This window comes from Cuculus canorus, chromosome 16, assembly GCF_017976375.1.
Source record: "Cuculus canorus isolate bCucCan1 chromosome 16, bCucCan1.pri, whole genome shotgun sequence".
Taxonomy (NCBI): domain Eukaryota; kingdom Metazoa; phylum Chordata; class Aves; order Cuculiformes; family Cuculidae; genus Cuculus; species Cuculus canorus.
Genome location: NC_071416.1, coordinates 17342801 through 17367243, shown reverse-complemented (window position 1 = coordinate 17367243; position 24443 = coordinate 17342801). Strand labels below are relative to the sequence as shown.

General features: G+C 43.1%; 1 protein-coding gene across 2 annotated transcripts in view; it reads left to right on the top strand.

Annotated features, from left to right (window-relative positions):
• Nucleotides 1-23769: 23769 nt before the first annotated feature.
• Nucleotides 23770-24443, top strand: part of EYA2 (EYA transcriptional coactivator and phosphatase 2) — a 91125-nt gene continuing 90451 nt past the window's right edge. The window contains exon 1 of one of the 2 annotated variants that reach the window (XM_054081685.1): nucleotides 23770-23994. In XM_054081685.1, coding sequence (XP_053937660.1) covers nucleotides 23930-23994 — 65 coding nt within the window. In that variant the 5' untranslated portion in view covers nucleotides 23770-23929. Of the gene's footprint in view, nucleotides 23995-24054; nucleotides 24317-24443 lie in introns of those variants that run through there. The other variant, XM_054081686.1, reaches the window with a different exon arrangement.

Sequence of the window (24443 nt, the reverse complement as noted above, 5' to 3'; positions counted from 1 at the left end):
AGACAAATTGCACACACGTATGTCAATTTGCCAATGGAAAGCCATATCCTGTCCATACATCAGTTATGTTGAACAATTAAAAAGAACTGGTGAAATATGCATTCCTCACGTGTTTGCTGTGTGGCATATCTACGAATTGAAAATGATAACCTCAAAATGGTAAAGCAAGAAAGCACCACAGCTCTGAGGATACCAAACCTGTATCATGGTAACTTACTGCATCACTTACCAATGCAACAGAAACTCCTTTGGCCTCACTGTTGCCCCTCTAAGAATCACATTACGTTTTAAATTTGCAGTGCTACTATTTTTCTTATCTTTGATCTACACTATGAAGCCATTATAAATCTGTCTCTGAACGCCAGGAGCGGCAGCTCACTTGTAAAGACTTGGTAAGTCACTTTATCTGAAATAGCAGTCAGTGAGATGGAGCCTGTATTTCTGTATAAAATCTTATCTAAGAGGCCCGTACAACGGTGTTATTGAATACTCCAGAAGCCTGACAGTTCTCCAAACCAACAGCCATAACAACTGAACCACAGCCAGATGCCAAGAGTCCGGCCACGGTAGCAATTATGTTTGGCAGGATAGGTTGCTGAAATGCTTCTAGTCATCGAATTTCTACTTTCAAACCCTTTTCTTTCCTTTACCATAATGAGTTTTGCAAACATATATAAAAGATGGCACTGAGACAGCTTGTAACATATTGACTGGGTTAACCAGGCTGCCTAGAAGGGTTTTAGGTATGAAAGTGATATTGAAAGCAATCCTGAATGTTGGCTGCTCACTCCTAATTGATTTACATAAATGTTTATGTGACTCTGATTTGATAAACATTACATGCAATGTTAAGGCATTCGTAGGACAGATTTTTACAGCTTTCCATTTGGTCTCCATTTATCAGCAGAGACAGAGATCTGACAGAAAAAGGCCAGAAGGAGAGGCAGGGAAGCACCAGGAGATCTAGCGTCGGTGGTACTAAACGTCACAGTAAGTTTATGATTTCTGATGGGTTGAAGGTCTCTGGGCTCCCTGGTACAACAGAGACACGGACGCACTGGAGCAAGCCCAGCAAAAGGCAGTAAAGATGATTAAGGGACTGGAGCACCTGACATATGAATAGAGGCTTAGAGCTGGGACTGTTCAGCGTGGAGAAGAGAAGCCTCCTGGGGGAAAATGTACACAGATATCTGACGGAATGCAGAGGAGAAGACGGATCAGAGGTATCCAGTGACAGAACAAGAGGCGATGGGAACAAAATCCAACCCCAAAAAATCCCATTAAAACATATGAAAAGGCATTTTTACAGTGAGGGTGTTCAGACACTGGGCCAGGTTGCCCAGAGGGGTTGTGGAGGTTCTCAAAACCCAAATGGACACAGCCCTGAGCAACCTGCTCTGGCTGGCCCTGTTTTGAGCAGAGGGCTAGATTGGATGATCTCCAGATATCCCTTCCACCCTCAGCACTTCTGTGGTTCTGCTGCACAGATGGGGTCCGAATAGCAATAAACAGCCATGTCATCTTGTCTTACACCATCCCAAAGGTTGGATCTACAGCAAGATACTTAAGGCAAAGGTGATTTTTTGTTACATTCTTGATCCTGTAGATCGATTTGGTGGAAGCAAAACATTGATAATTTAGCATTTATCTCTGTCAAACACAGTGGCAGCACAGTAGAGAATTTTTTTTTCTGGACATGGTGTGGATGCCTGTATGCTAATGACAATATTTTACACCTGGATATAATTGTCATTATTAATACTGATGTAAATGAAATGTTAATTCTTGCTAATAGATTAAACTGTGAAACGCTTAAAGAGCAGAACTGCTACAGTAAAAGCAACTGCGTTGTTTCTTTGTAATTTGATGGCCCACAGAAGTACAGAAACATATCTTATGGCTTTACAAATCTGTGATAATTTCCTTCAACTTTTACTTTTATTGCCTTGCCATTAAATTCACATTGAGTTCTTAAAACAAAAATGTTTAAAACAGATGTGGTTGTTAAAGTTACAATATGAATTTTACAACCCTAAATTTTATGACACTGAAAGAAATTTCAGCCACCAAAGTCAGAGACAAGAATGGAAGCAGAAGGCGGCCCTAAGGGTGACAGATTTCCACAACTACCAAAAACTTAAGCTAACATAATGCATACATCGTATACCAATTGAGTAAGCTGGTGTTTAGAAAGAAAATAATCCAAAACATTGTGAATTGTCAGGATAGAATAGCAATGAAAAAAATAAAAAAGAGGGGGAGGTAAAGCTTTAATGTCCTAGTTCCACTCTGCCCTTTATCAGTTTCTTCTATGGACCTAATTTACAGGACCTAAATAGTTTTCTGCACAGTGATCCACACAGTGTCTTTCAAGCAAACCTAAGGCAAAGATTCATTCTAAGAAAAATCATAATTTTCATGCCATTTTGGAGAGGAAATTCTACTTCCATTGAATCTGACTATAAAAAATCTGATATCCGATTTCACTAGAAGTTGCACTATGGGTAGACAGACAGACAGAAATGTAGACATGGTCTCTTTATGTCTTAAAATAATGCATAACAAGTGCAGGAATGACATCTTGCAGTATATTATCCCACACAATGTGTTTTCTGAGCTTTCATGTGAATGGCTCCACGCTAATTCCTCGTTTCCTGGATTTCAGTATGCGTGCCACAACCCTTTCTCAGTTTGTGCACGTTTCCTTCACTCCCTTTCAGCAAGAAGCACCTTCTCACCTTGAATATTCTTCTCAGGTCGGGTACAGCAGGATTACATCATGATTATCCCAAGTGTGAAAGGTAAAAAATCAACGTCAGCCCAAGTACTTGTTTCCTCTTTCTTTCAATTTTTATTGCCTTTACAGTTCAACAGATGCCTAAAGCTTTATTCCTCCTAGCACCTCTATTTCTGTATTTTCCAAGGCAATCCATATCAATGGTCATTTGCTAAATTTAAAGTCTACATAGTTCATATCTGGACTGGCTGCCTCTCCTCAATAAAATATCCATAAATTGTTTTAAAACCTGTCCAATTTTTGTTGTTTACTCAGCTCTACACACCTGAACTTTGTAATCGATTTAAGCAGTTTTAGTGAGGGCTTGAATTTCATGCTCAGGGAAAGTGGAAATTCCTGACCAAAATAATCACGAGTGAGACCGTATCATCTCCCTGTGTGCTGTGAGCCACTGCCTGCAAGAGCGCACTGCGAAGTTTTCCTGTTGGGTTTCAGTGGGTGTGTATTTGAATAAAGAGCGGTATGTCCTAACCAACCCATGCAATCAAGTTGCCACAAAGATTTTTTTGTCCTGTATTTATATAGGACTCATTTTCCATTGGTTCCATGCTGTTCTTTAATTTGTTCTCTCCCAGAAGAGCACCTTAGCAGTGCTCCTGTCATCAGATGCGGCCGTGCACGACACCGCTCCGTGCTCCTCCTTTCCTCTAACCCTCCTGCAAGTGAGCTCCTGTGGACTTTCTCCTGTTCCCCAACTCTTTGTTCTTTCTTATATTTTGCTAAGGACTGAGCAGAGACTTTCCAGCCTTGGGCTGGTCCTTGATTTACTGCTGTTCCTCCCGTGCACTTCACAGTCTAAATTCCATAACTTCCTTGTTGTTGTTATTCCCATAACACCAAGCACATCCTAGAAACTGCAGCTCTGTCAGTCAGCCACGTTATGACATACACATTTGGCTTCAGCAGAGAAAACCTTTTCCTTTTCTCTTCCAGTCATGCCGAGCTCAGGCTCCTCTTCACCAGCAGCCACATTACCTCACGGTGTCGGCAGCCCTGCCTCTGATCTCCCCCTTCCCTCATGACCGATCTCAGCACTGGCCAGGTAACTTTCCATATTAGCAGCTAATCTCTTTGCTCCCATATGGTGGGGGTCAGTCATCATTTCCATGACTTATTTGTTTCAATATCCGTAAAAAGTGAGGAAGTCCTTGGCATCAAATAGCTTTAAATGATGTCAGGGGTCAACCGCGTCTTTGTTCCAGCACCGTAAACGTTCCCCCGTGCCTGTGCTCACCTCCAAATACTGCCCTGTAGTGAGCACGGGGGTAACACAGGTGTCCTTCCTTCTCATTTAATTTATTGCAGACATTATTATATCCGTAGCAGTTCAGTTAAAAATAATACGGTCCCTTTTCTGTCGGCCAAGTTGTAGGTGCCTGAGAAACGTCTGTGTCAGGAGGGCAAGTCTGGGGCTTGTAGGGAAATCTGATAAAATACTGACTGCATTTCCAGTAACACACTGTCAGCAAATCTCAAATCTCTCTCAAAATCTGTATCATCCATGTGAGGTCACAAAGGCAAAAGAGGGGAAAATAGATATATAAAATGATCTTTAAAACAAACAGCAGTGATCTCAGCTGGCAGAAAGCAGAAGCTCCGTTGCTTAAGGGAGGCACGCAGCTCTGTTTGACAGCGATCAGTCCACTTTCCTCAGGTCCATTAAACTTCATCTGTTTTAAAATTTTCTTATAATTCCTCCCCCGCTGCTGAGTATGCTCTACAAGTAATGACGGCCTTAGAAGTAAAGCAAATATATCTGCCAGCATCTCAGCTCCTCTGTCCTCTAGACATGTTCAGAGTAGGATTGAATATCTCTCTGATGAATGCTAATGCTTGATTAGTGTATTAATGCTCTCATGAATGGCAGTAAGCTATCACACAGGAGAAAGCGCTACACGAAACATTTAGAGACTGGCAGGAGAAGATGATCTAAGGGGCCCCTTAATATTTTAAGTTTTATAATTTATTGTAGCTAATTTATATGCAACTTGCATGCTATAGTGTAGTGTTAACATTATGTCAAAAGTCAGAAATCTCTGATATTGAGACTCATGCACATATATAAAGTCACACATGTACTGAAATTCTCAAGTAGCCTCCAGACATTCACAAGTGGAGCTATTGCAGATAGCTTCAGAAAAGATATCTCTTCACTGAAAGTATCACCAACAGTTCCCACCCACAAATAGTTTGGGCATGATATCATAGCAACATCGCTTCAAACCAGGCAGCCCCCGATTTCACAGATGTGCTGTGTAACTGGCTGCCACTTAAGCAGTGATATACCCCAGTCAGACCAGTGCAAAAAGATCTCACCCAGAAAGCCAGAACAGCTCCTGCCTAGGACTGCAGAACGCACAGTATGGGCTGTCTTTGTCAGCACTGACCTGCACGTTTTCACCAGCAACAGAACTAGATGGGACATCATCCACAACTAACACCAGCTGGGGGTCCTCAGACAGCACTAGGTTTCCTTTTGTGCCTAGGTAAAAAAGGAATGCACAAAAGAATGATGGCAATAAATTCCACCTGCTGTTTCAGGACATGTTCAAGAGCCAATTAAGCCTTTTCTGGTCACAAACCCACTATAGAAGGAGGTAAAACAGGAGGAGGAGCAGAGTGTCTGCATAAGGTTTTCAGCACATGAGGCAGCTTAAAGTGTTGCTGTTTGGATCCTGACATCCTGACCCACCCGGGTGATGTCTCTGAAGCTTAGAAATACTGTGAAAATAACAATCTCACATACATTTTACTGAGAAGTTCTTGACTCTTCCCTTCTTTTTCGTAAGGGCTGGACAGTTGGTGTCCGGATCTTTTGCAGTCCTCAGTGTGACTACATCTTTGCCTGTGTCTGACTAATTCATGTAGTTCAGAAACGTTAGTCTGCAAATACTCCTCAGACTCTCATGGAAGCTACATTCTCCTCATAGCTGAAAAGGGGGGCAAGTAATGTGATTGACTATGGCAGCATTGATGCAAAGGCAAAGTAATTGATTTTGAGAAGCTTTCAGATATGATGGTGATACCACCACGGAAATGTACACAAGAAAATTAACTTTCATATTCCAGCAGCAGCTGAATAACGTGCAGTACAAAACATCTGGGACCACATATTAAAATGAGATATAAAACACCTGAATAGCCAGCGAGCATCCAGTGGATGAAGCAGTACAGGATAATGCAATTCTGATTTAACTGAATAAAGCATAAGAAAAAACCCACAAGGCTGCGTGAGACTTACAACATTAATTCTTGACTACCCTAGATTTCGAGTGCTTGAATTAACAATTCAACATATTTGGTGAAATGTAATATAAAGAAGTTTTGTGTATACCTTAATGATTTCAACGGAAGTGCACGTAGGCACACTAGGCAGTGTAACATATGCCTGATGCTTTGTACCTGGGTCTGGCACAGGAGACAAAGCACAGAGCACCAGAGACAGAGAGACAGAGAGACATCCATTCCTTGTACCTGCTACAGCACTGAGGAACACCGTGGACCGTAGTTTTGCTCCAAAGTTCCTGTTGAACAGCTTTCCAGCTTTTCACAGCTTCCCTGATAAATGTACTCACAAAAAATGCCAGTAGGAAAATCTGATATTTCGTGAAACTAATCTGGTTTCCCATTCTGTCGTAACCTCCAAAGCAAGTACCTCCCTGCTGAAAGATTTGTGTACCTGTGGCCCTTTCTTGTGCTGCTCCGAAAACTGAGGAAACTGAAAACTGACAGGAACAGACCGTTTAGACACACAAATGAGTTGATAACAGCAATTTAAGCTCAGCTTAACCCCTGGATTTGGGCCTCGTACTCTGCAGCCGGGTGATAACTGGAGCAGACACTCTCTCACACATAAAAACTGGGAAACATTTTTGCAAAGTCCTGGGAAATGAAATATCAGAGCTGTAAATGGAGTCTTCCCAGATCTTTCCCAATACACAGTTAACATCCCCAGTGCACAAACAGTCAAAGTTCTGTATGCACAAAGACTATCAAACTGTGCTTCGGGACGTGGCCCTCCAAACCCACTCCATAAGCTGTTGAAATGGCTCTGCCTTTGCTATGGTTGTGCAAAAATTAAGTCGCAATTGCATATATTTCATTCTCACTCATTCTTCCCGCTCCACGCGTCCATGAAGGTGGCCACCTGGGCAGCCCTTTCCTCACAAGCAGCTCAGTGGGCAATGAAGATGGTCACCAAAGTTATCATTTGCTGATACATACATGACAGCACGGCCAAACAATGTTCTTGTAATTCATTCCTGGCTCTGCTAGAAAAAGCATCTCCCTAGTGCAATGTCCCTTCTCCTGCTATCCCACAGCAGAGCTGGGGACAAACACGCTGCGGGGACTGCAGTGTGCCCTCACAAACAGAGCAGCTCAGCCTGGGCCAGGGCTGATGCTCTTTGATGGGGAAGATTTTACATTAATTTTCACCTCCTGTGGGATGTGCAAATGAAAACACATCAGTGCTGCCATGGAGGCAAAAGTATAGTTTGACTCTGAAGAGCACCCTTGTAAAAAAACATCATGGAGTATTTACTCCTTCTCACTTTGATTTCCATATAAAAATATATGTATATTACAAATAAATATTGGTTGGTAAGAGTTCGATTACCAAGATCAAAGTCTGTTTTGTGTCCGTGAGTTCTTTCAGCCCTATACCTTTTCATCATGCATTATTCTGTAGGTCAAATTAGAATTTCAGCAATCTTCACAGTACTCCACTGCCTTAGTGAGTTGAAACAATTGAATTTAGTGAACTTAAATTTGTATAACTGAATCTTCAGTTTGCTGATTCTCCATTGTTTTTGTTCTTTCAGGCAAACAGAAGTAAAAATCAGTAAAAACTTTTTTTTGGCATTGGAGACAGTGGAACTGACAGAACACAGAAAAACAGCAAATTGACTGAAACAGTTCCATTATTACATGGTCATTCTGAATGTTGAACTTCACTTCAGGCCAAAGAACACGCTAAAGAAAATAAATCTTGAATACATTGTTCCCACATTTGCAAACCACTAACACAGGAATATTTTTGAGCATCCTAAAATATTCACCATTTTTGGCTATAGCATTATCTCAGTCACCATCTCCAATGCCAAGTTTATTTTTAAAGAGCACTCTAGTTCCTGCTCCTTCAGGTTTATGCAGACAGACGTTTTGTTTTGCTCTTCCCATGCTATGAAAAATCTGTCATTCAGTATTTAATTCTAGCACCTAACCGGCTCTCTTGAGACAACAGAGGAGCCTCCAATAAATATGAACCCATCAAGATCCCCAAGTAGAATAAAAAACCCAACGTGAAGGCTAAAGCAAAACAGCAGGTCAGGAAGCTCAAAGGCTTGTAGCGTTGATTTTTTTGGCACAAAAACCACCGGGTTAGTCCAGTCCATACTCTGATTTAAATGGAATTATCCTGAGGTAAAAATAAAGGAATGCAGTGGTGAATCGGGCTTATTGTCTAGGTTTAGTACAAAGCTGAGATGAAGGCACTGGATCGCGTGCGATGCAAGGTGTAAATGAACAACACACGCAAGCAAGGACTGATCTATTCCTTACGGCGCCCACTAAACTGTAAGTCAGGTATTTGTCTGTACAGCTCCTTAAGCCACGCAAGACTCATCTCTTCTGTAACAGAAAGATTTGGCTGCTACATCAAGATCTTAAAAAACAATTGGAGCCAAACAGTACATAAGAATCCTCCATTCCTCTGTCAAAAGAAAAACTTTTAACTGGGGAGTGTTTAAGGCTGCAAACTCATGTTTGTCAATATTTTGGGAGCAATTTACTGTCCTTGCTTCTAACCCTTTCACGTGGCTTCCCAACAAGTGCATTTAATTTTTTCACCCCTTGTTTTAGGGCTGCTCCTTCCCTCCTCCTTGTTATCCAAAGCAATAGCTCTTCCTTGCCATGAATAAACTGATGAAAACAAGGGTTTCATCAGTTTCCTGCTCCAGGAAAACCAGCAGCAGGTGACCCGGCCTGACTCCAGGCTGTTTCAAACACTGCCCTATGTCGTCAAATATCAGCACGAGCAAGGGCTCATCGGACCTTCTGTGTGAACTGAAACAGGACAGTTGCATAGTCACAGTAACAAGACTTGTTAATTAGACTCACATTTTTGTGAAACACCATGGACATTGAGCACTTTTTAAGAGAGGCCCATAGACAAAAATAATCAGAAATACACCCACAGGAATATGCAGAGTTTTTGCCCAAGTGTTGCAGCATTTGAAGTTTTCTTTAAAGCAACAGACCGAGTATTATGTTACTCGATAACAAGATATGACTTCATTTAAAATACGTGAAGTATATTGAAAATCACAGGTACGAAGACAATCTAAACCCTTAAAAGCTCAAAGAGCACATTGTGATTGTTTTAAGCATCAACTGACTTTTTCTTGCACCAATGACAGAACCTTCCTATAATGCCGGAGCTGTGGGATTAGCAGCGCTGTCAGTCGCGCAGGGACTACATCGTGACCTCGGTATATACGAGACTCCCAGAGAGGCGAGAAACACTTCTTGAAGCAGCTTCCTGCCTTTACAGGATACCTCTTCTGGAGATTTTCATATCTCACTATAATCCGGCTGAATTTTAAACGGAAACCTAGCTGAAAAGGGGCTTCTCACTGTGTTTCACAATACCTGGCACTGGCCGCTCCAACAGTAAGCACAAACGCCCTAAGAAAAACACTAGTTCAGCCATAATTTCCTGTCTTTCTCTTTCTGCTTTTCGAGGTTATGCATACCATTACCTACAGCTTAGCAGTGTTGTGAGAGACACTAACCAAGTGTAATGGCTTGGGGAATTCAGCACTCTTTAGAGTTTCCAGAATTTTTTCTCTCCCAAGGAGCTTTCCCAGAAGGCACCAGAAGAAAAAACAGTTTACCCAGACACCAGCAGCATCGGCTATCTTTGGATCTGTGCCGCCAAATGCAGAAGGCATTCCACAAGATTTAATCAAGGAAACTCTAGTTCATGTCCGATTTTGCAAGAGGTATGTTCCCCAAAAGGGCTGGTCACACCTCCAGAGAAAACTCATCACTGCTGAGGAGCAACACTGTGAGGGCAAATGCTTCAGGGCTGGGAACGTCCCCAGGCTCCTGCACTGCCTGGTGCCCACTTGCTTTCCAAGCTGGGACCATAGTCTGTGTCTGGACATTTGCGAACTGTGGAGCACGTCAGCGGGGCATGGGTGCTGCTTTCAGCATTACGTGCCTGATAGAGCCCCTTTGCGGATCTCCTAAAAACCCAAGAAGGGCCCTCATAGTTGTCAAAAGTTGTATAGGTGTTCTTAGGACTTTTGTTCTTTTGTTAGACAGATAACTTTGATGTGGAAATGTCTGTTTGACTAAGGGCAGACTAACTTGGGAAGGCCGTCCTGTCCCATAAATTGCACTAAGGTTATATCAGCCCAACGAGAAAAACTATCAACAACCAAGGCAGAGAAGAGACAGATCCTGTTATCTTTGCTCACCAAAACTACAACTTCTGTAAGAATAACCCCATGGAAGCTGACAGCTATTGAATGAGAAAATTATCAGCATTAAAATAATATTTAAATAGCATAAGAATCTCTCTTTTTTGTAATTAAAAAAAATAATGTCAAAGGTGATGATGATCAACACTAATAAGGAGCAAAGTACATTTTTTTTAAAAAGGAAAACATCTGCTCTGTTTTGGTTTCTTTCCTGAACGCTATAAAAATAGCTTTGCCTCAGGAGGCAGAAAAGGTTTCACTCCTCTGGTAATGCCTTCGTCTTGATTCTGACCCCTTGGATCATTTAACTGGGCTCCTTTTAAAGCCAGTATGTAGGTGAACGGCGTGCATAATTAGCCAGCTGGGTCTCCTGCCAAGACTGTGTCATTAAGTATCTTTGAGTGCCAGCAGGGTCAGGCATGACACATGGAGCAGTTCTGGAAAGCAAACAACCACAAGGTCTTGTCCATAAAATATGGAACACGCTCAGGGCTGTATTGGGCGCTTTCAGCAGTTTCTCATGCATGACCGGAGGTGTGGATTTTATGTACAACTCATAAAGAAAACTCTCCAATTTGCACGCCACAAGCACGAGCAGGTGATGGCTCAGGGCAGCAGAGGAGGTGAAAAAGCTTTGGCATTAAACTGTGCCTGTATTTTAAGGATACCCTTCCCCATTTAGTGCAGGTATCTGTTGCCACGTGATGGCTTAAGGAGCTAAGTGGCAAGTTGGAAACATGGTTGAGAGTCATTGCTTCATACCACAGCAGGACAAGCTCAGCCTCCTCGGGAGGTGAAATTCTAGGAATGTAATTGTAAGTGCATTTTAATTTGCATGAAATGCTCTGCCAGGGTCTACTCTTCGCTTTCAGTGTGAAAGTAGTGCTTTGCACAGCCACCCAAGAGTTAATGGTGCCCTGGCTGTGAGGTCACTGCCACAAAATCCTGAATGGATTTTGCAGGAGGGTGTGTGTAAATAAACTTCAGGCATCTCTGTAGCCACTTGAAAAGCACTTGTAGTAAAAAAAGCTGCTGTGTTCCTGCTTTTGCCTGAAGTTATCAGTGATGATAGGGACTGTAGTAATGAGACCCACTGAGATTTACCCAGTTACCTGCTTGCACACGGAGAGCAGACTTCAGACATCACCTGCTTCAAGAGACTCCCGTTTCTACCAGCTACCTTTGCTCTTCCCCTGGGTCAGCTGTGACTCTGCCACCAGAGAGTTATCTGCTCATTTGAGGGTACATTGCCAGGTCCATTGTTGTTAAATAAATGAGGAGGACTTTCAGACTACACGTGGGAAACAGATCATGGAAACATTCATAAAACCAGTGATTAAGATATAAAGTGCCGTTCACACACTGATCACGACAGACCCCAAGCCAAGACCCAGACACGCATCCCAGCAGTTCTGTGCTCATCAAGCAGTGACACTGCGCCTCCTCGGTGCCTCACAACCAGCTCTGTAAGACACAAAAAACACCTTTGTATTTTCAAAGAGCTACAGGCAAACACGAGCAGGGAATGTTCAAAGGATGTCAGTATCCCAGGATGCTCACACTGCCTCTTATCACGGACGTTTCTTTCCTGCAGACACTTCATAGGCCACTGCTTTTATTTGTTGAGGCATGGGCAAACTTGCAGGTTCCAAATGTAAACACCTGCCAGAACTGCAAAATCAAGAACTGTTACTTCTCAATATTTCTTAGTATTTTAATCTTTCAGAGTCTTGCTTCTAAGCTTTTCTCCACAAGTAGGAAAACTCGTAGCTCACCGTGTGTGCTTGCGTTCCTAAGGTATGTGGAAATGCTGACAAATTCATCAATTCCAGAAGCTGGAGATTTAAGAAAAACAGCCGGTACTGTGAGACTCATAACAGTCATAAGACTTTGATCTTTTGAATGATGGAGTTTCCATCACTTCCACTGGAGACAGCTCCATAACAGGTCCCTGTATACTCGTGTTGCTGTTACTCAGCAGTTTTGTATTTTCACTATAAAATCACTCCTTTCATATCATTCTTGACATCCTGTACAGAGGGAACCCAAAGTATGGAGGTTTCTCAATTTTTCATAACACTTAGGGTTGTGAGATTAATACATTTATATGGTCCACTTAAGGTTATCACATGGTTGTTTTCAGGAAATGAAAGGGGCCAGAGCTTTTACACATTTTTAAGCATATACCAATAATAATTAAAAAAAAACCAAACCTCCAATCTTCGTATTAACAAAGAAGATACTGTTTGGAAGATAGAAAATAAATTCATTTTCTACTATGACCTCATTAAAATTGGATTTAAGTCCCAACCCAAAATAATTTTAGAACAACATTAGTCTCTTGCCCTTAAATCTCCATCTATTGAAGCAGGTCTGTTTATTAATTTCCCTGCCAGAAAGCATATTTTGACTGGCCTGCGAGCTGAGCAGACAGTCTCTCCCCAGAAGCTCACACATGAAGGCCATTTCCTTATTCATTTCTTCTCAGCAAAGAGGGTGTTTCCAACCATATCATTTTTAATCAAAGCACTCTTGACTCAGACACAATTGTTCACATTGACAGACAGATGGGGATTTGATCCTGACCCAAGAAAACAAAAAAGCAGAAAGGGCAGCGCCTCTCTTATCTGCAACAAACGAACAAGATAAGCTATAACCTGTTTTCTTCTCACCGTACAACAAATCCAGTGTGTGCTCCCAGCACAGCCGTAGATTCTCATCTTGTAATTTTTAATACAAGACATATATAGCCTGAGGGAACAAATTGCTCTTCGGTATTCAACATGCTTCAGTGCCTTCAGAGGATGGCGCTTGAGAAACACAGTTACTTTGCTTGGCAGGAAAAGCCTTTGAAAACAAAGGAGCAGACTCTGCAATGAAAGTCAAGTTCATCGCAAGAGCAACAAAAAGCAGTTGGGGAAGCTGGACGTGCTTTGGTGGAAAATTGTTAAGACACAAGTTTACTTTCTAAGTGGCACTGTGCATCAGTTTGTGTTTCTGTGCAGTCCCAAAGTACGACTGTCTTAAAAAAACCCCAACAGTTTGGGTTCCTGCGCAGGAGAGACTCTCTGATTCTTGCACAGGAACTTTCCTGCTGAGAACCTGGAGCTGAGAAGGTGGGACAGGAGAGCCCCTCTGTCCCCTCTCCCCTTCTCCTCTGCTGCTGAAATCTCAGCTACTCAGGACAGGCACTATTTTCTCATGTGGAAGTACAGGAAAATGGGATCTTAAATGCTACTGAAATAAACGTACCAATGCAAGATGAAAAAAAGTGAGGGTGCGTACAAAGAAGACTGAGTGGGGTCACTGTCTGACACCCTCCGGCAGCTGTGCAGCCGCCTGTGCACTAAACCACAGCGGGGCAGTCCTCCACCCTCTAAGTACATTGATTTAAGAATCATGAGAGTTTTAAAGTTACAAGGTTTGAGACATCTTATTTGTCTCTTTCCGCATGAGCAGGTTTTGAGCCTAGGAAAGCAATAAAAACTGGAAACTTATTGAATCACAAAAAAAACTGCAAAAAAAAGAAATAAAGAAAAGATATTTTTGTGCAATTTCCTGTCTTTACAAACAAGAGATTTTATTTTTACTGAGCTAAGAATTGGGGGTCTTTTTTATATTGAATATTTGACAAATCACATCAAACATTCAATTTGAATTTCCTTTCCCCGTGCTTTGCTGCATGGAGGTTTCTATACGACTGTAAACACCAAATACAGAACACGTTTCTAGTGCTCTGACTGCAGTACTTCACACTAACCGACCTACAGTACTTTGCTTTTTTTTTTCCTAAGTACTCCTCATAAGAACCTTTCTCAAAAAACAAAAATCCATCTGCAAAAAATGCCATTGTTTTTGTTTTCCAGAAATGCTTTCAAAAATGATATAATTCTATTTCCACTTTAAATGGCTCAAATGAAAATCTCAAAATATTGTTGCTTTATACTGCATCCATCCAGAACACCATTTCAGGTTTTGACGACTGAACATTTTTGTTCATTTGTGTTCAGGGCACAGGATTTCCAGTTTCTTAACTTTAAACCTCTACAAAAAACAGTATGGCTCATAAGGAGCATGAAAAGAGAAAGAAAAATAAATTTTTAAAAGGATATTGCTTCACCTAGGAGATATAAATGGTATTTATTTACCCTCTTAAATTTAAAACATTTAATTAGAATGCAATTTTCAGATATGGATTAATTTTTTTAAAATAGAATCAAGATTTTCCTATGCATTTAAATCACTCAAGTCCAAACTGCAGTCCTATTTTGTCTTAAAAATGTAACCTCATTCTAGATGCCTCTTTCTAAACATTTACAGAGGTTTGGGAACAATGCAGGCTGTATTTTCCAGTTTACAAGTTAAAAAATGTAACTGCAAGAGAGGAAACCTAAAATAAAGTATCCTGACATCTTTCCATACAGTGGCTGGTGTATTAGTTTGCCAGAATAAGTATGCCAAAATATATACAGACATTAAATACCACTTTAGTGCACATACAATTGCACGCATAATGATGGTACTTTTGTTTGATAGCTTGGGGGATACTTATCTAAGCACAATGTTTTTCAGCCTGTTCTGAAAATCTGAATTCACATACCGACAAATTTATCAAGTAGTTTCCTTACTAACGATTGTCATAACACAAAGAAAAAACACATACAAAAGTCTACATATACAGTGCCTATCAACACAGTCTCAAAAAAAATCTTGCAAAAAATAGTATATCCACTCCCTGCAGTGAATTCGATTTTTTCTGGTCTGTAACTAAAATCCCTTGATACTCCAGTTTTATGACAGTGTGATGTAGTGGTAAATCAGGGTCCTACGGATGATCTAAATCAGAATAACCAGCGTGTTTTCCACTGCAGAAGCAAAAAAAAAGTTAGAGAAAGTTTGCCAGTTTCAGCACTTCCTGCCCGCCAAGAACATTTACTGAAAATCAATGGTCTGTCCAAAACCTAATGTGAGCAGGAGTCGTAGCGCAGCTGTTCAGAATCTATACAGCTTCCTAGGCAGAGTTTCTAAGCCCTTTCAGTCCTTTAGAATAATAAAAATGATTAATGGTCTTGAACACTGTGAACCAAGTGTTTTGAAGTGTAACTTGCTACTTGTAATGCACTCAATATTTCTGATCTGTATTGTACTGGCATACAAGCCCTCTCGAAGCTGATGTTGAAACGGGCAACATTTGAAATGAATGAAGAGAGGCTCATGAAATCTGACAGCAAAATCATTTTCTCCCAAACCAAGACATTATTTTCCATCAGTTCATAAAGGCAAAAAAGAAGTGGCTGTGAAGATATATAAATATATATCATTTTCTGTAAACACATATTCTTATGAAGCTATGAGGATATCACACAATATTTTATCAGCAAAATGATCCATCTCATTCAGTGCACGAGTTTGCTGTTAAGGGACCTCAACTTGCCTTGGAGAAACGTAGAGGAGTGGGCTCTTCTCAGAGACTGTATGCAGCAGAAAGAGGCCCAAAAGCTTCGCGGATAACTCCTTCTACCTGAGTCTTCCATATTCCTGCCCTTTTCAGGTGCAGTCCCAGCCATCGGCACAGCCCTTAGAGCCAGTTTGGTCTATGCTGAGAGGCGGTAGATTCACCTAAATAATCAAACCCAGTGAGGCACCGTAGAACGCTGGTGACCAGCGGAGAGCAGACATCGCCGCGTACACTCACACTGTGGGGCACTTTGGTGTGTACCGTGCCCGTCTCCAGCTGCCACACATCCGACCCCTGGGTCTGCTCATGCTCAGGCTGCAGTTGCACAACCACCACCATCTAAAAACTGGTCTCAAGCCAAAGCTGTCAGTTGGCTCCCTGTTTACCCCGACTTGTTTGCTCATACCCTGTACCAAACTCAAGCAAACAAACTGATGAATTTGGACTTCACCTCCATTTCCAGATATGATCAGCGCCCTGAATGTACCAAGAGGCCTTCATTGCCCAACCAGCTCCACCTGGGACCCTCACCAACAGCCCCTGCTCATGGCCCAGGAGCTCTATTTAAGCTCAGCCCCAGAATAGCTCCCCTCTGCCTTGGCTGCAGGTGTTTGTGCCTCCAGCCCTGTCTTGACCTTGGCCATGGGCTCTATGTAGGTGGCTCATTTCCGGTATTCTCTTCGGTCCTTGCTGCTTTGGTACCTGACTGTGCTCCCTGGATGGACCCTGGATCGTTGCCGCTTCTGTCTGGGACTCTCAATGGGCCCCATTCCCAGCATCAATCGCTGCCTGCACTGGGGTCATACTTTGTTTCCACACGTGGAACTGAAAAATGAAGCCTTTTGGCTTTTGCTGCTCCATGAAAAACAAACTTAGTGAAAAGTTGTTGTGGGTGGAAAAAAAAGCAACAAACCACAATGGAACAGAAGAAAGCTTGACCGCTGGATCAGATGTCCACTGCTGCTTGAGCATCCCTGCTGCCTGTTCTTCCCTGCCTGCTGTTTGGGTGTAATAGAAGCTCAGAAAAGCACTGTAAGGAACACTCAGCTAACGCTTATAGACAGGTAATGTGCAAAGTTCTCTTACAAAGCTTTTTACTCTAAACTTACAGGCCTTATATTAGAGTTTATTTTAGGCCAAAACAAACTCTAAACTTACAGGCCTTATATGCAATATTATTTTGAGGACAGCATATTGTATTCATTAGCTATTTCAAATGGTATAAACAAGGCAGTAGAAGTACTCAAATTGCTGCAAGCCAGATGGAGATCTTATCATACTGCCTCCCACAACTTAGAGCAACTTATTTTTTAAAGCTCTGAGTTATTCTACATATAGCGTAGCAGATGAGCGAATCTCCTGGGTCCGTGCTGAGCTGTGCCATATAGAGGAGATGTCTGTCCTTCCTCTTTGCTGAGGATGGATGCAAAGTGCAGCCTTCTGCCTGAGCACTCATTGCAGCAGTGCACAGTAGTGAAAAGTGTGTGTATGCTTCACGAAAACCAAGTAAAAACTAGATCATGAGAGGTCACGTTTTTGGAGCATAAGGGAACATTTTAGTCTAATTACATCTTGAGCAGAGAAAGAAAAGGAAACATTTTACCAGATTTTTTTTTTCTGAAGGATTATCCTAGGTAAATTGATCTGCAGAGAACTGCTCCCCAAACCATAAATCATATTGATATACTTGCTTTACTCTTCTAAAGGGTGACCAATGAGTTATTGGAAGGGTGCGTGGAGCCCTCAGCCTCACAGATTGAGGATGTGCCCTATTCCTGCCTGTAATATGGATTAGCAAGATGAAATGATCTGTTATAACAAACAGAAAGGGAATTTTTATGCTTTTTCTTAACAAAAAACAAGATTAGACTGTATGTAATTTCCTAGCACTACTTGATTAGATCTGAGTTTCTTAAATGTCACTGTTTCTGCATTGCAGTTAGGAAAAAGCATTTATTCTGTTAACTTCAGGTGAATTTTTACAGCTTGTAATCACATGCATTTATTATACGCATTTATTAAATGTAGTATAAGTTGCCCTCTGAAAGCATACATCCTTTGGTACTTTCCAGTTCTTCAGTATACAACATTCTGCCCTTTCTTTAGTTTGTAAAACAAACTAAAAAGTCCAGTGAACACCAATGATGCAAAATGCTTTTATGCATCTATTGTATTCCCAGGTTTTCTTCAACTTATTTAACAGCTGTTTTGAAGCAATTTTTACAATATTATGTTAAATTTTCTAATTAAAGTTTTGAGGCAGACAGATTGATTTATTCACACAGAGCAATTAGTTTGGCAGAATTGACTCACGGTCATTCTACCTGACAGCATTCCCTTTTGTGGGAATGTAACCCTTACCGTGAAAATGTTGTCCTGAGCAAACCTTAATTCTGCTCGTAAATCAGTTCGATGAAAGGTTTGAAAGCCTGTTTCTATGGTGTAGCTAAGTTACGTTGAGAGTACAACAGAATTTGTCCCTAGTTTTTGCATCAATTACAATGCGACTCAAAGAAAAGCTCACTAAAGACAGAGTACGGTTTAGAAAGCCAGATGAGATTTCCTTAATGAACGTATATAGAATTTAGGTAAACATTCTCCAAGTTTAAAATAACACACCGAAGCCTGTGTATTTGATTATCAGTTTTAATGTACATAATAATGAGACTGTTCTCAAGGGGGCAGGCACATTAAAACAGCTCCAGAGTGCTTGTATTCAGATTCCTAAAATCAAACTCCTCCTTGCAGCCACAACCCAGTGTAAACCTGGAAGAAGGATGGCTTTTGATTCATGTATGAATGAAGTACCTAAAAGCTTGCCAATTCTACAAGCCAAATTAACTGGAAGACCTGGGAAGACCGGTCATCCCCCGTCCCAGCGGTGCCGCAGAGCTGCTGTCGCGGCAGCAGCTGAGGGCCCTTGGTGCTCTTGCACCAAAAGGGCCTAATTTGGAGCCCACCCAATGTTCAGCTCTTTTTGGCTCCTTACACGATCTACCTGGAGGCAGGTGCAGCATCGTGTGGGTCAGAAGCAACTTCAGTGATGTCCCTGAATGACATTTTGCCTCACGCATGCTGCTCTAGTCATAAAGAAACAGAGCCAAAAGCTGTAGCTTGTGAGGAGGTTTGCCAGTCTATGGAATGCGTAAGCAGATTTTTATAAAATACTTCACCTAAGTGTAAAAACAAACAAACAAACAAAGACAAAAACCAATGAGAACTGCACAAATACCTTCTGCTTTCCTTCTCAGCCACAAGAGAGACCTGTGTCTTCCTCTGCGTGTGCTGAATTGAGTCAGCAGAAAGCAGATATTTGCGTATAATGCACCATCCCAAGCTAAGAAAGCAAAAAAATACGGGAATTTTGCTCTCGCATTGTGTTATTAGAAGAGTTCTTTAAAAAACTTGTTGGAAGAAAAGATCAAAATGGTCACAAAATGTATATTCCATTTTAATACATTTCCATGGAAATTAATTGTTATGCAGTTGTGCTTGCAAGTGAAATTGGGTTTATTACCATCATTAGAGGTGTCTGTCTGCAGTAAAGAGTGGTAGCATCCCACCCTGCAACACAGCATTTTTTTTTCTCTGTGGATGTATTTGTGAAATTCCATTGTCTTCATAGTAAAAATCATTTCATAGAATCATAGAATTGTTAGGGTTTTCCTGCTAAAGCACGAGAAAACAGGAAGGATGGAGTAGAGGGATCTTTTGTTTCTACAGGAGAAATTCCAAGCAAAATAGTAAGAGGGTTTAAAAAAAGAAAAAAAAAGTAAAAAATTCTGGTTTTTTTCACTTCAAGCCAGTAGTGGAAATTGATTAATGAAGCCCGTCTGTAACTGGTACAAAGGGCCAAACCTTCAGTTAATATAAAATAGCAAGCTTCTACTTTTAAAAACCAGAAAGAGGAAGGAGATGTAAAACTAAAAAACAAACAGGCATATTTGATCATTTAGTAGTGAAAAGACCAGGCGCTCCTCAGTTGCAAGGTTTTATTTTTGTGCATTGTGTCAACCATTGGAAACCATATGTTTTAAGACCAGCTTCAATAGTATCAGTAGCTACAGTCCTCCTCTCAGGTTACTTTTTACTGCCTGCCTAATTTTGAGCTTTAATAGCTAACATGCACTTTGTTTATCAGTTACAAATGTTCTGAATTTTGATGAAGCGCGCTAAACAACACGTATCGGTGCATCATCACTACCAAAGACCCGGCTAACAGTTTGTATCATATCATGGCCTGTGACTATAAACAAGTATTTCTTAGAAAGAAGAAGACATTAATCTTAAAATTGATGGCTCTGGTTCTGAATGTGAGACATCAGCACGGGGATCCTGACACAGCCCTTGTCATTGCTGGAAGAATCCATTCTACAAGGTGCTGAGCCTTTTGGCATCACGAGGTGCACCCAATTATAGCACCACGAAGTCCCCTTACACAGCACTGCTGTCAAGCAGCCAGTCCTGCATTAAGTGCTTTATTGCACTGAGGTCAGCCTGGCAGTTTTAGAATTAAGTGTACGTTTAAAGTCTTTCCAGAATCAGACCTTTAGTATCTTGCAGGATTGGGTGCTTATACGTGAACCGGCTCTTTTTTTAAGTAATTCTCTTTAGCCGTACAAAAAAAAGAAATTCAAAATAGTCTCTAGCTTGTGTTATTTATCCTCTAATTACTTGAGGACAGAGTACCTCTCTGCTTTTAAAGCACTGCTTAAATTAATGATGTTCTAACAACAACAGCAGCAGCAATTCTGGGCATTTACCAGAAAGGGAGCAACTTTTAGCCTTGAGAGTGAAACTTCACTGCAGTTTACAAAATAATGTTTTAGAAAATATTATGTCTGCCAGCTTTTGTAATTCTGTTGAAAATCTTCTGAAATGTGAGGGCTGGGGTGTTTTGTTAGTAGGTTTAGTGCTTTGGGGTTTTTTTTCCACAAAGCTTGAGCTCTGGCATCATGAAAAAAACATGAAAATGAGAGATTCTCAGTTTCAATTTTAGAAGACAAGTAAGCTACTCAGCATTGTGGTTGCAAGGAGAAATTGAAAACATGAACCCAAAGGCCAGAGAACAATTAGTAAGAGCCCAAAATGCACCGCTTTTAGAATCACACACTTTGTAAAGCAATTTCATGACACTCAGGGTCTGACTTGGAGTGTTCCTACATTTGGGGTTAACCATATTCTGTCCCCCAGTAAATCCCCTGTACCCTTTATTAGAGCTTCTCACCTTGGTTTGTACCAGAGGGTGGCATCAGATATTAATCGTCAGAGAGGATGCTAAACATTGGCTCATTTCTTGTTTTTAAAAATGGAACCAGTTGTTTGTACTGATGTAACTCTGCTCTTTTTGATGATGAGGTGGACAGCAGAAACTGGAAATATTTCCTCAAGGGAAATATACTTCCCGTAGTAACAGAACTTTGTCATCTAGCTCCGTGTCTCCTCGGACGAGTGGCTGCGGTGTAGCTGTGGGCTCTCCCGCGCTAGAGGGAAAGCTCTCTGGTTCCCAAGCCCTGGCAAAGGATGGCTCCCCAAGTGCCTGAAGGAAAGGGTACAGGCGGACTACTCAGGTCCGCAGGAAGGAGACCATTAGCTCCTCAGTCTTTCCAGGACGCTGTCACCCAGCCAGGTGATTGGAAGCATTTCCATTCAGTGAATATGCAGAGCTTTCTGCACAGTTTGTCTTTATTCTTTAAATTTATGGTACTTGGGAATAGCATAGGTTAAAAACGTGGGCAATTCCCATTCTAAACCCATCTTAGTCTTTCACAAAACATTCTACCGCTCTGAGAAATCCCTGGCATTATACGGCTGACGATGACCCAGCCTGATGAAACGGAGCCTTTTATGGAGCCAACTACTAGGGCTTGCTCCTACTTTCTCCTCTCTTGCAGCATGTTACCCGTGTGCCTCTGCGACCTGTGCACCCCAACCCACAGTCTCATCTATGGGGCAGAAAACATTTTGTTCCCTTGCCTTTCTAAATCACTGTTAAGATCTACAGGTATTTTGCTCGCTACTAACAATGACAAAACCACTTAAAATTCCTAATTGAAAAATATACTTTCTTTTCCTCTTTGCACCCTTTTTCCACCGTGCCCTTATCTACTTTTCTAAATATCGCATACAATGTTTTTAGAAAATAGAAAGGATATTAGAGTAGACAAATAATGTTTACCCACCAGCTCAAGAAAGGTGTTTCTGGCACCGATTCACAAGCTACAAAAATTACTTATACTGAAAGGGACAAGGAGTGTCTTTTTGTGTGCAGGGTGCTGTACAAACAATGAGGTCCTGGTCCCTGACTGGCTTTCTGTGGCATTACCACAAACAATACTAATTCTTAAATGCCTGCCTGGCTCTAAGCACTTAAGTAAATAATTATATTGATTGTTGTAGGACTATTCACATGCATAAAACTAAGCATATATTCAAATAGGTTGTGAAATCAGGGGTTGAGTGAATTTTGCATGCAAGGCATTTTTAGATGATTAGTATTTATGAACTTACTTGTTAAGACCAGCTTCAAAAGGAGCTAATGTGGCAATCGGTTTTTTGGGCAGGGCAGGGGGAGAAAGGGAAAAAGTTTTTCTCAAGATGGATCTAAAGGCTTCCTTGTACTTCAGAGACTCCATACCAGAACCACGACCGCAGGCGAGAAAGGCAGTGAGGGAGTCCCCCAAACAGGAGATTTCTCCGAGTTTAATGCGAGCACGGTGTAAACTCAGAACTGCAGATAGTCCACGGGGAAATCAGGGGGTTAGTGCTGAGGACTGATGGGGAATAACAACTGAAAGAGCTTTGGTTTTTCTAGGCCGGCGGGAGGTAGCTCATGCTAGGAAGCCTGCCAGCTCAAACCGATGCTGGGAGCTTTGTCTCCTTTGGATTGTAGGAACACACTTTGCAGTCAAACTGATCTGAGAGATTTTGATAGTAAAACCAGCTGTCCCTTGCAATGATGTTTTTGTTCCATTGTCAAAATTTTGAGTTAAATCCATGAGTGGGCTGCAGCTTGTTCAAACCCTGAACTCAACACTCTTTGTGCTCCTTTGGCTTTTCCACTGTGGTTCATGGGATATCCCCTTCCTGAGGAAAGGGCTAGGTGTAATAAAAGCCGGCGGGCTGAGGACTCGCAGGTCTCCTCCAATGCCTCCCCAGTGCTGGAGAGACAGAGCTGGAGAGCTGTAGTCTGCCTCAAACAGGTGAAAAGGGGAGAGTAAAGAGGAAGAGTGGCACGTGGAAACGCGAGTCCCCAATGCAGCCTGTGGCCAACCTGCATCCCCAGCGAGCAGGTACGCCAGCGGGAAGGGGCATTTGTCTGTGGGGAGCGGCCGGCACGGGACAGGTGACGCTGTGTACAGCGCAAGGGGACAAACGGACCTCTCCGCAGGGTCCCAGCCCCGTCTCCCGAGCAGGGGCCCTCCGGAGGTGCGGGCTGCCCCGCTCCCGGATGCCGGGAGAAGCCGAGGATGCACCTCACCGGCACCGGGCGGGAGCGGGGCTCCCCCGCGGGATGCACGTGCCGGACGGTGCCTCCGAGATGGTGCTGACACGGGAAGGTGGGGCAGCACCGCTCGAGGGCCGCAAACCCATCCTGGTTCCCTCGAGGACATCGGGGCAGACGCAAGATCAGCCGGAGGGCTTTCCCCCTTTCCCCCTTTCCCCCCGGGGCTCCGGGAGCTGCCGGGGCGGAGGGCGCTCGTGCGGCAGCCGCGGCGCAGCGCGTGAGAAAGGGCGTCTGCAAAAGCCCTTCTTTTTAAACCAATGTTTAAAGCTTGTCACTAGCGATGAGCAACGCAAGGACTGTAGCGAGAACGGAGACTCCCACGGAAGCAAAGCCCACAGATAGGGCGATACTCGAGTTTTAAAGTCCCTTTAAAAACTTCCACCGAGAACCCCGACCGCGATAAAGCTGTGCCCGCGAGCAGCGCGGCGGGAGCGAACCTGCGCGGGGAGGGGGGGCTGTCCCGCGGGAGGCTCCTCCTCCGCGGCCGCGGGACGGGTGCGGGGGGCCGGGACAGCGCTGCCGGGGCCGCGGGGGAACCGCTGTGAGTGCTGCGAGTGCCCGGCACTCCGCGCCCCTGCGCAGCCGGCGGGGAAGGGGCGGGGGGGCAGCGTCGTAGCGCGGGGTGCGGAGCCGCCGCCCCGCTCCGCTCCTTTCCGCGGGCATGCGCGCCTGCCTCGCACATGCTCACTGCGCCCGCAGCGGGCGCGCACACTCCGCAGCGCTGCGGCTCCGCGCTGCGCCTCCGGTGAGTACGGGCAGGGGCTGAGGGGGGTGCGGCGCCCCGCGGAGCTCCCCCTCCGCACCCCGCGGAGCTCCCCCTTCTCCCGGTCCGTCCCGCGGAGCTCCCGAGTGCGAAGCGCTTCACCGCCCGCGTGTTTCGAGCGGGGCGCTCGCGCCGGAGCCCCGTGTCGGGGACCCCGAGCCGCCCGGGGGTTCCCCTGAACCCGGCTGCGTGCCGTAACGATTTGGAACAGAACTGAAGCGTGCGTCTAAATAAAATGAGTTACCGCTCTTTTTCCGCGGTTGCGCGTGTGAGGAGAACTTCTGGCGCGATTTATGCAGTTCAGGTAAACTTCTTTGAGTGTTAGGATGTGCTCGAGCGCAGGAGCGGTCTCTAAAGGAAAGTTTCGGGATGTATAAATGCTGGTTTTCAGACATTTCAGATAACGATACGGTCCGTTGTATGAAATTGTA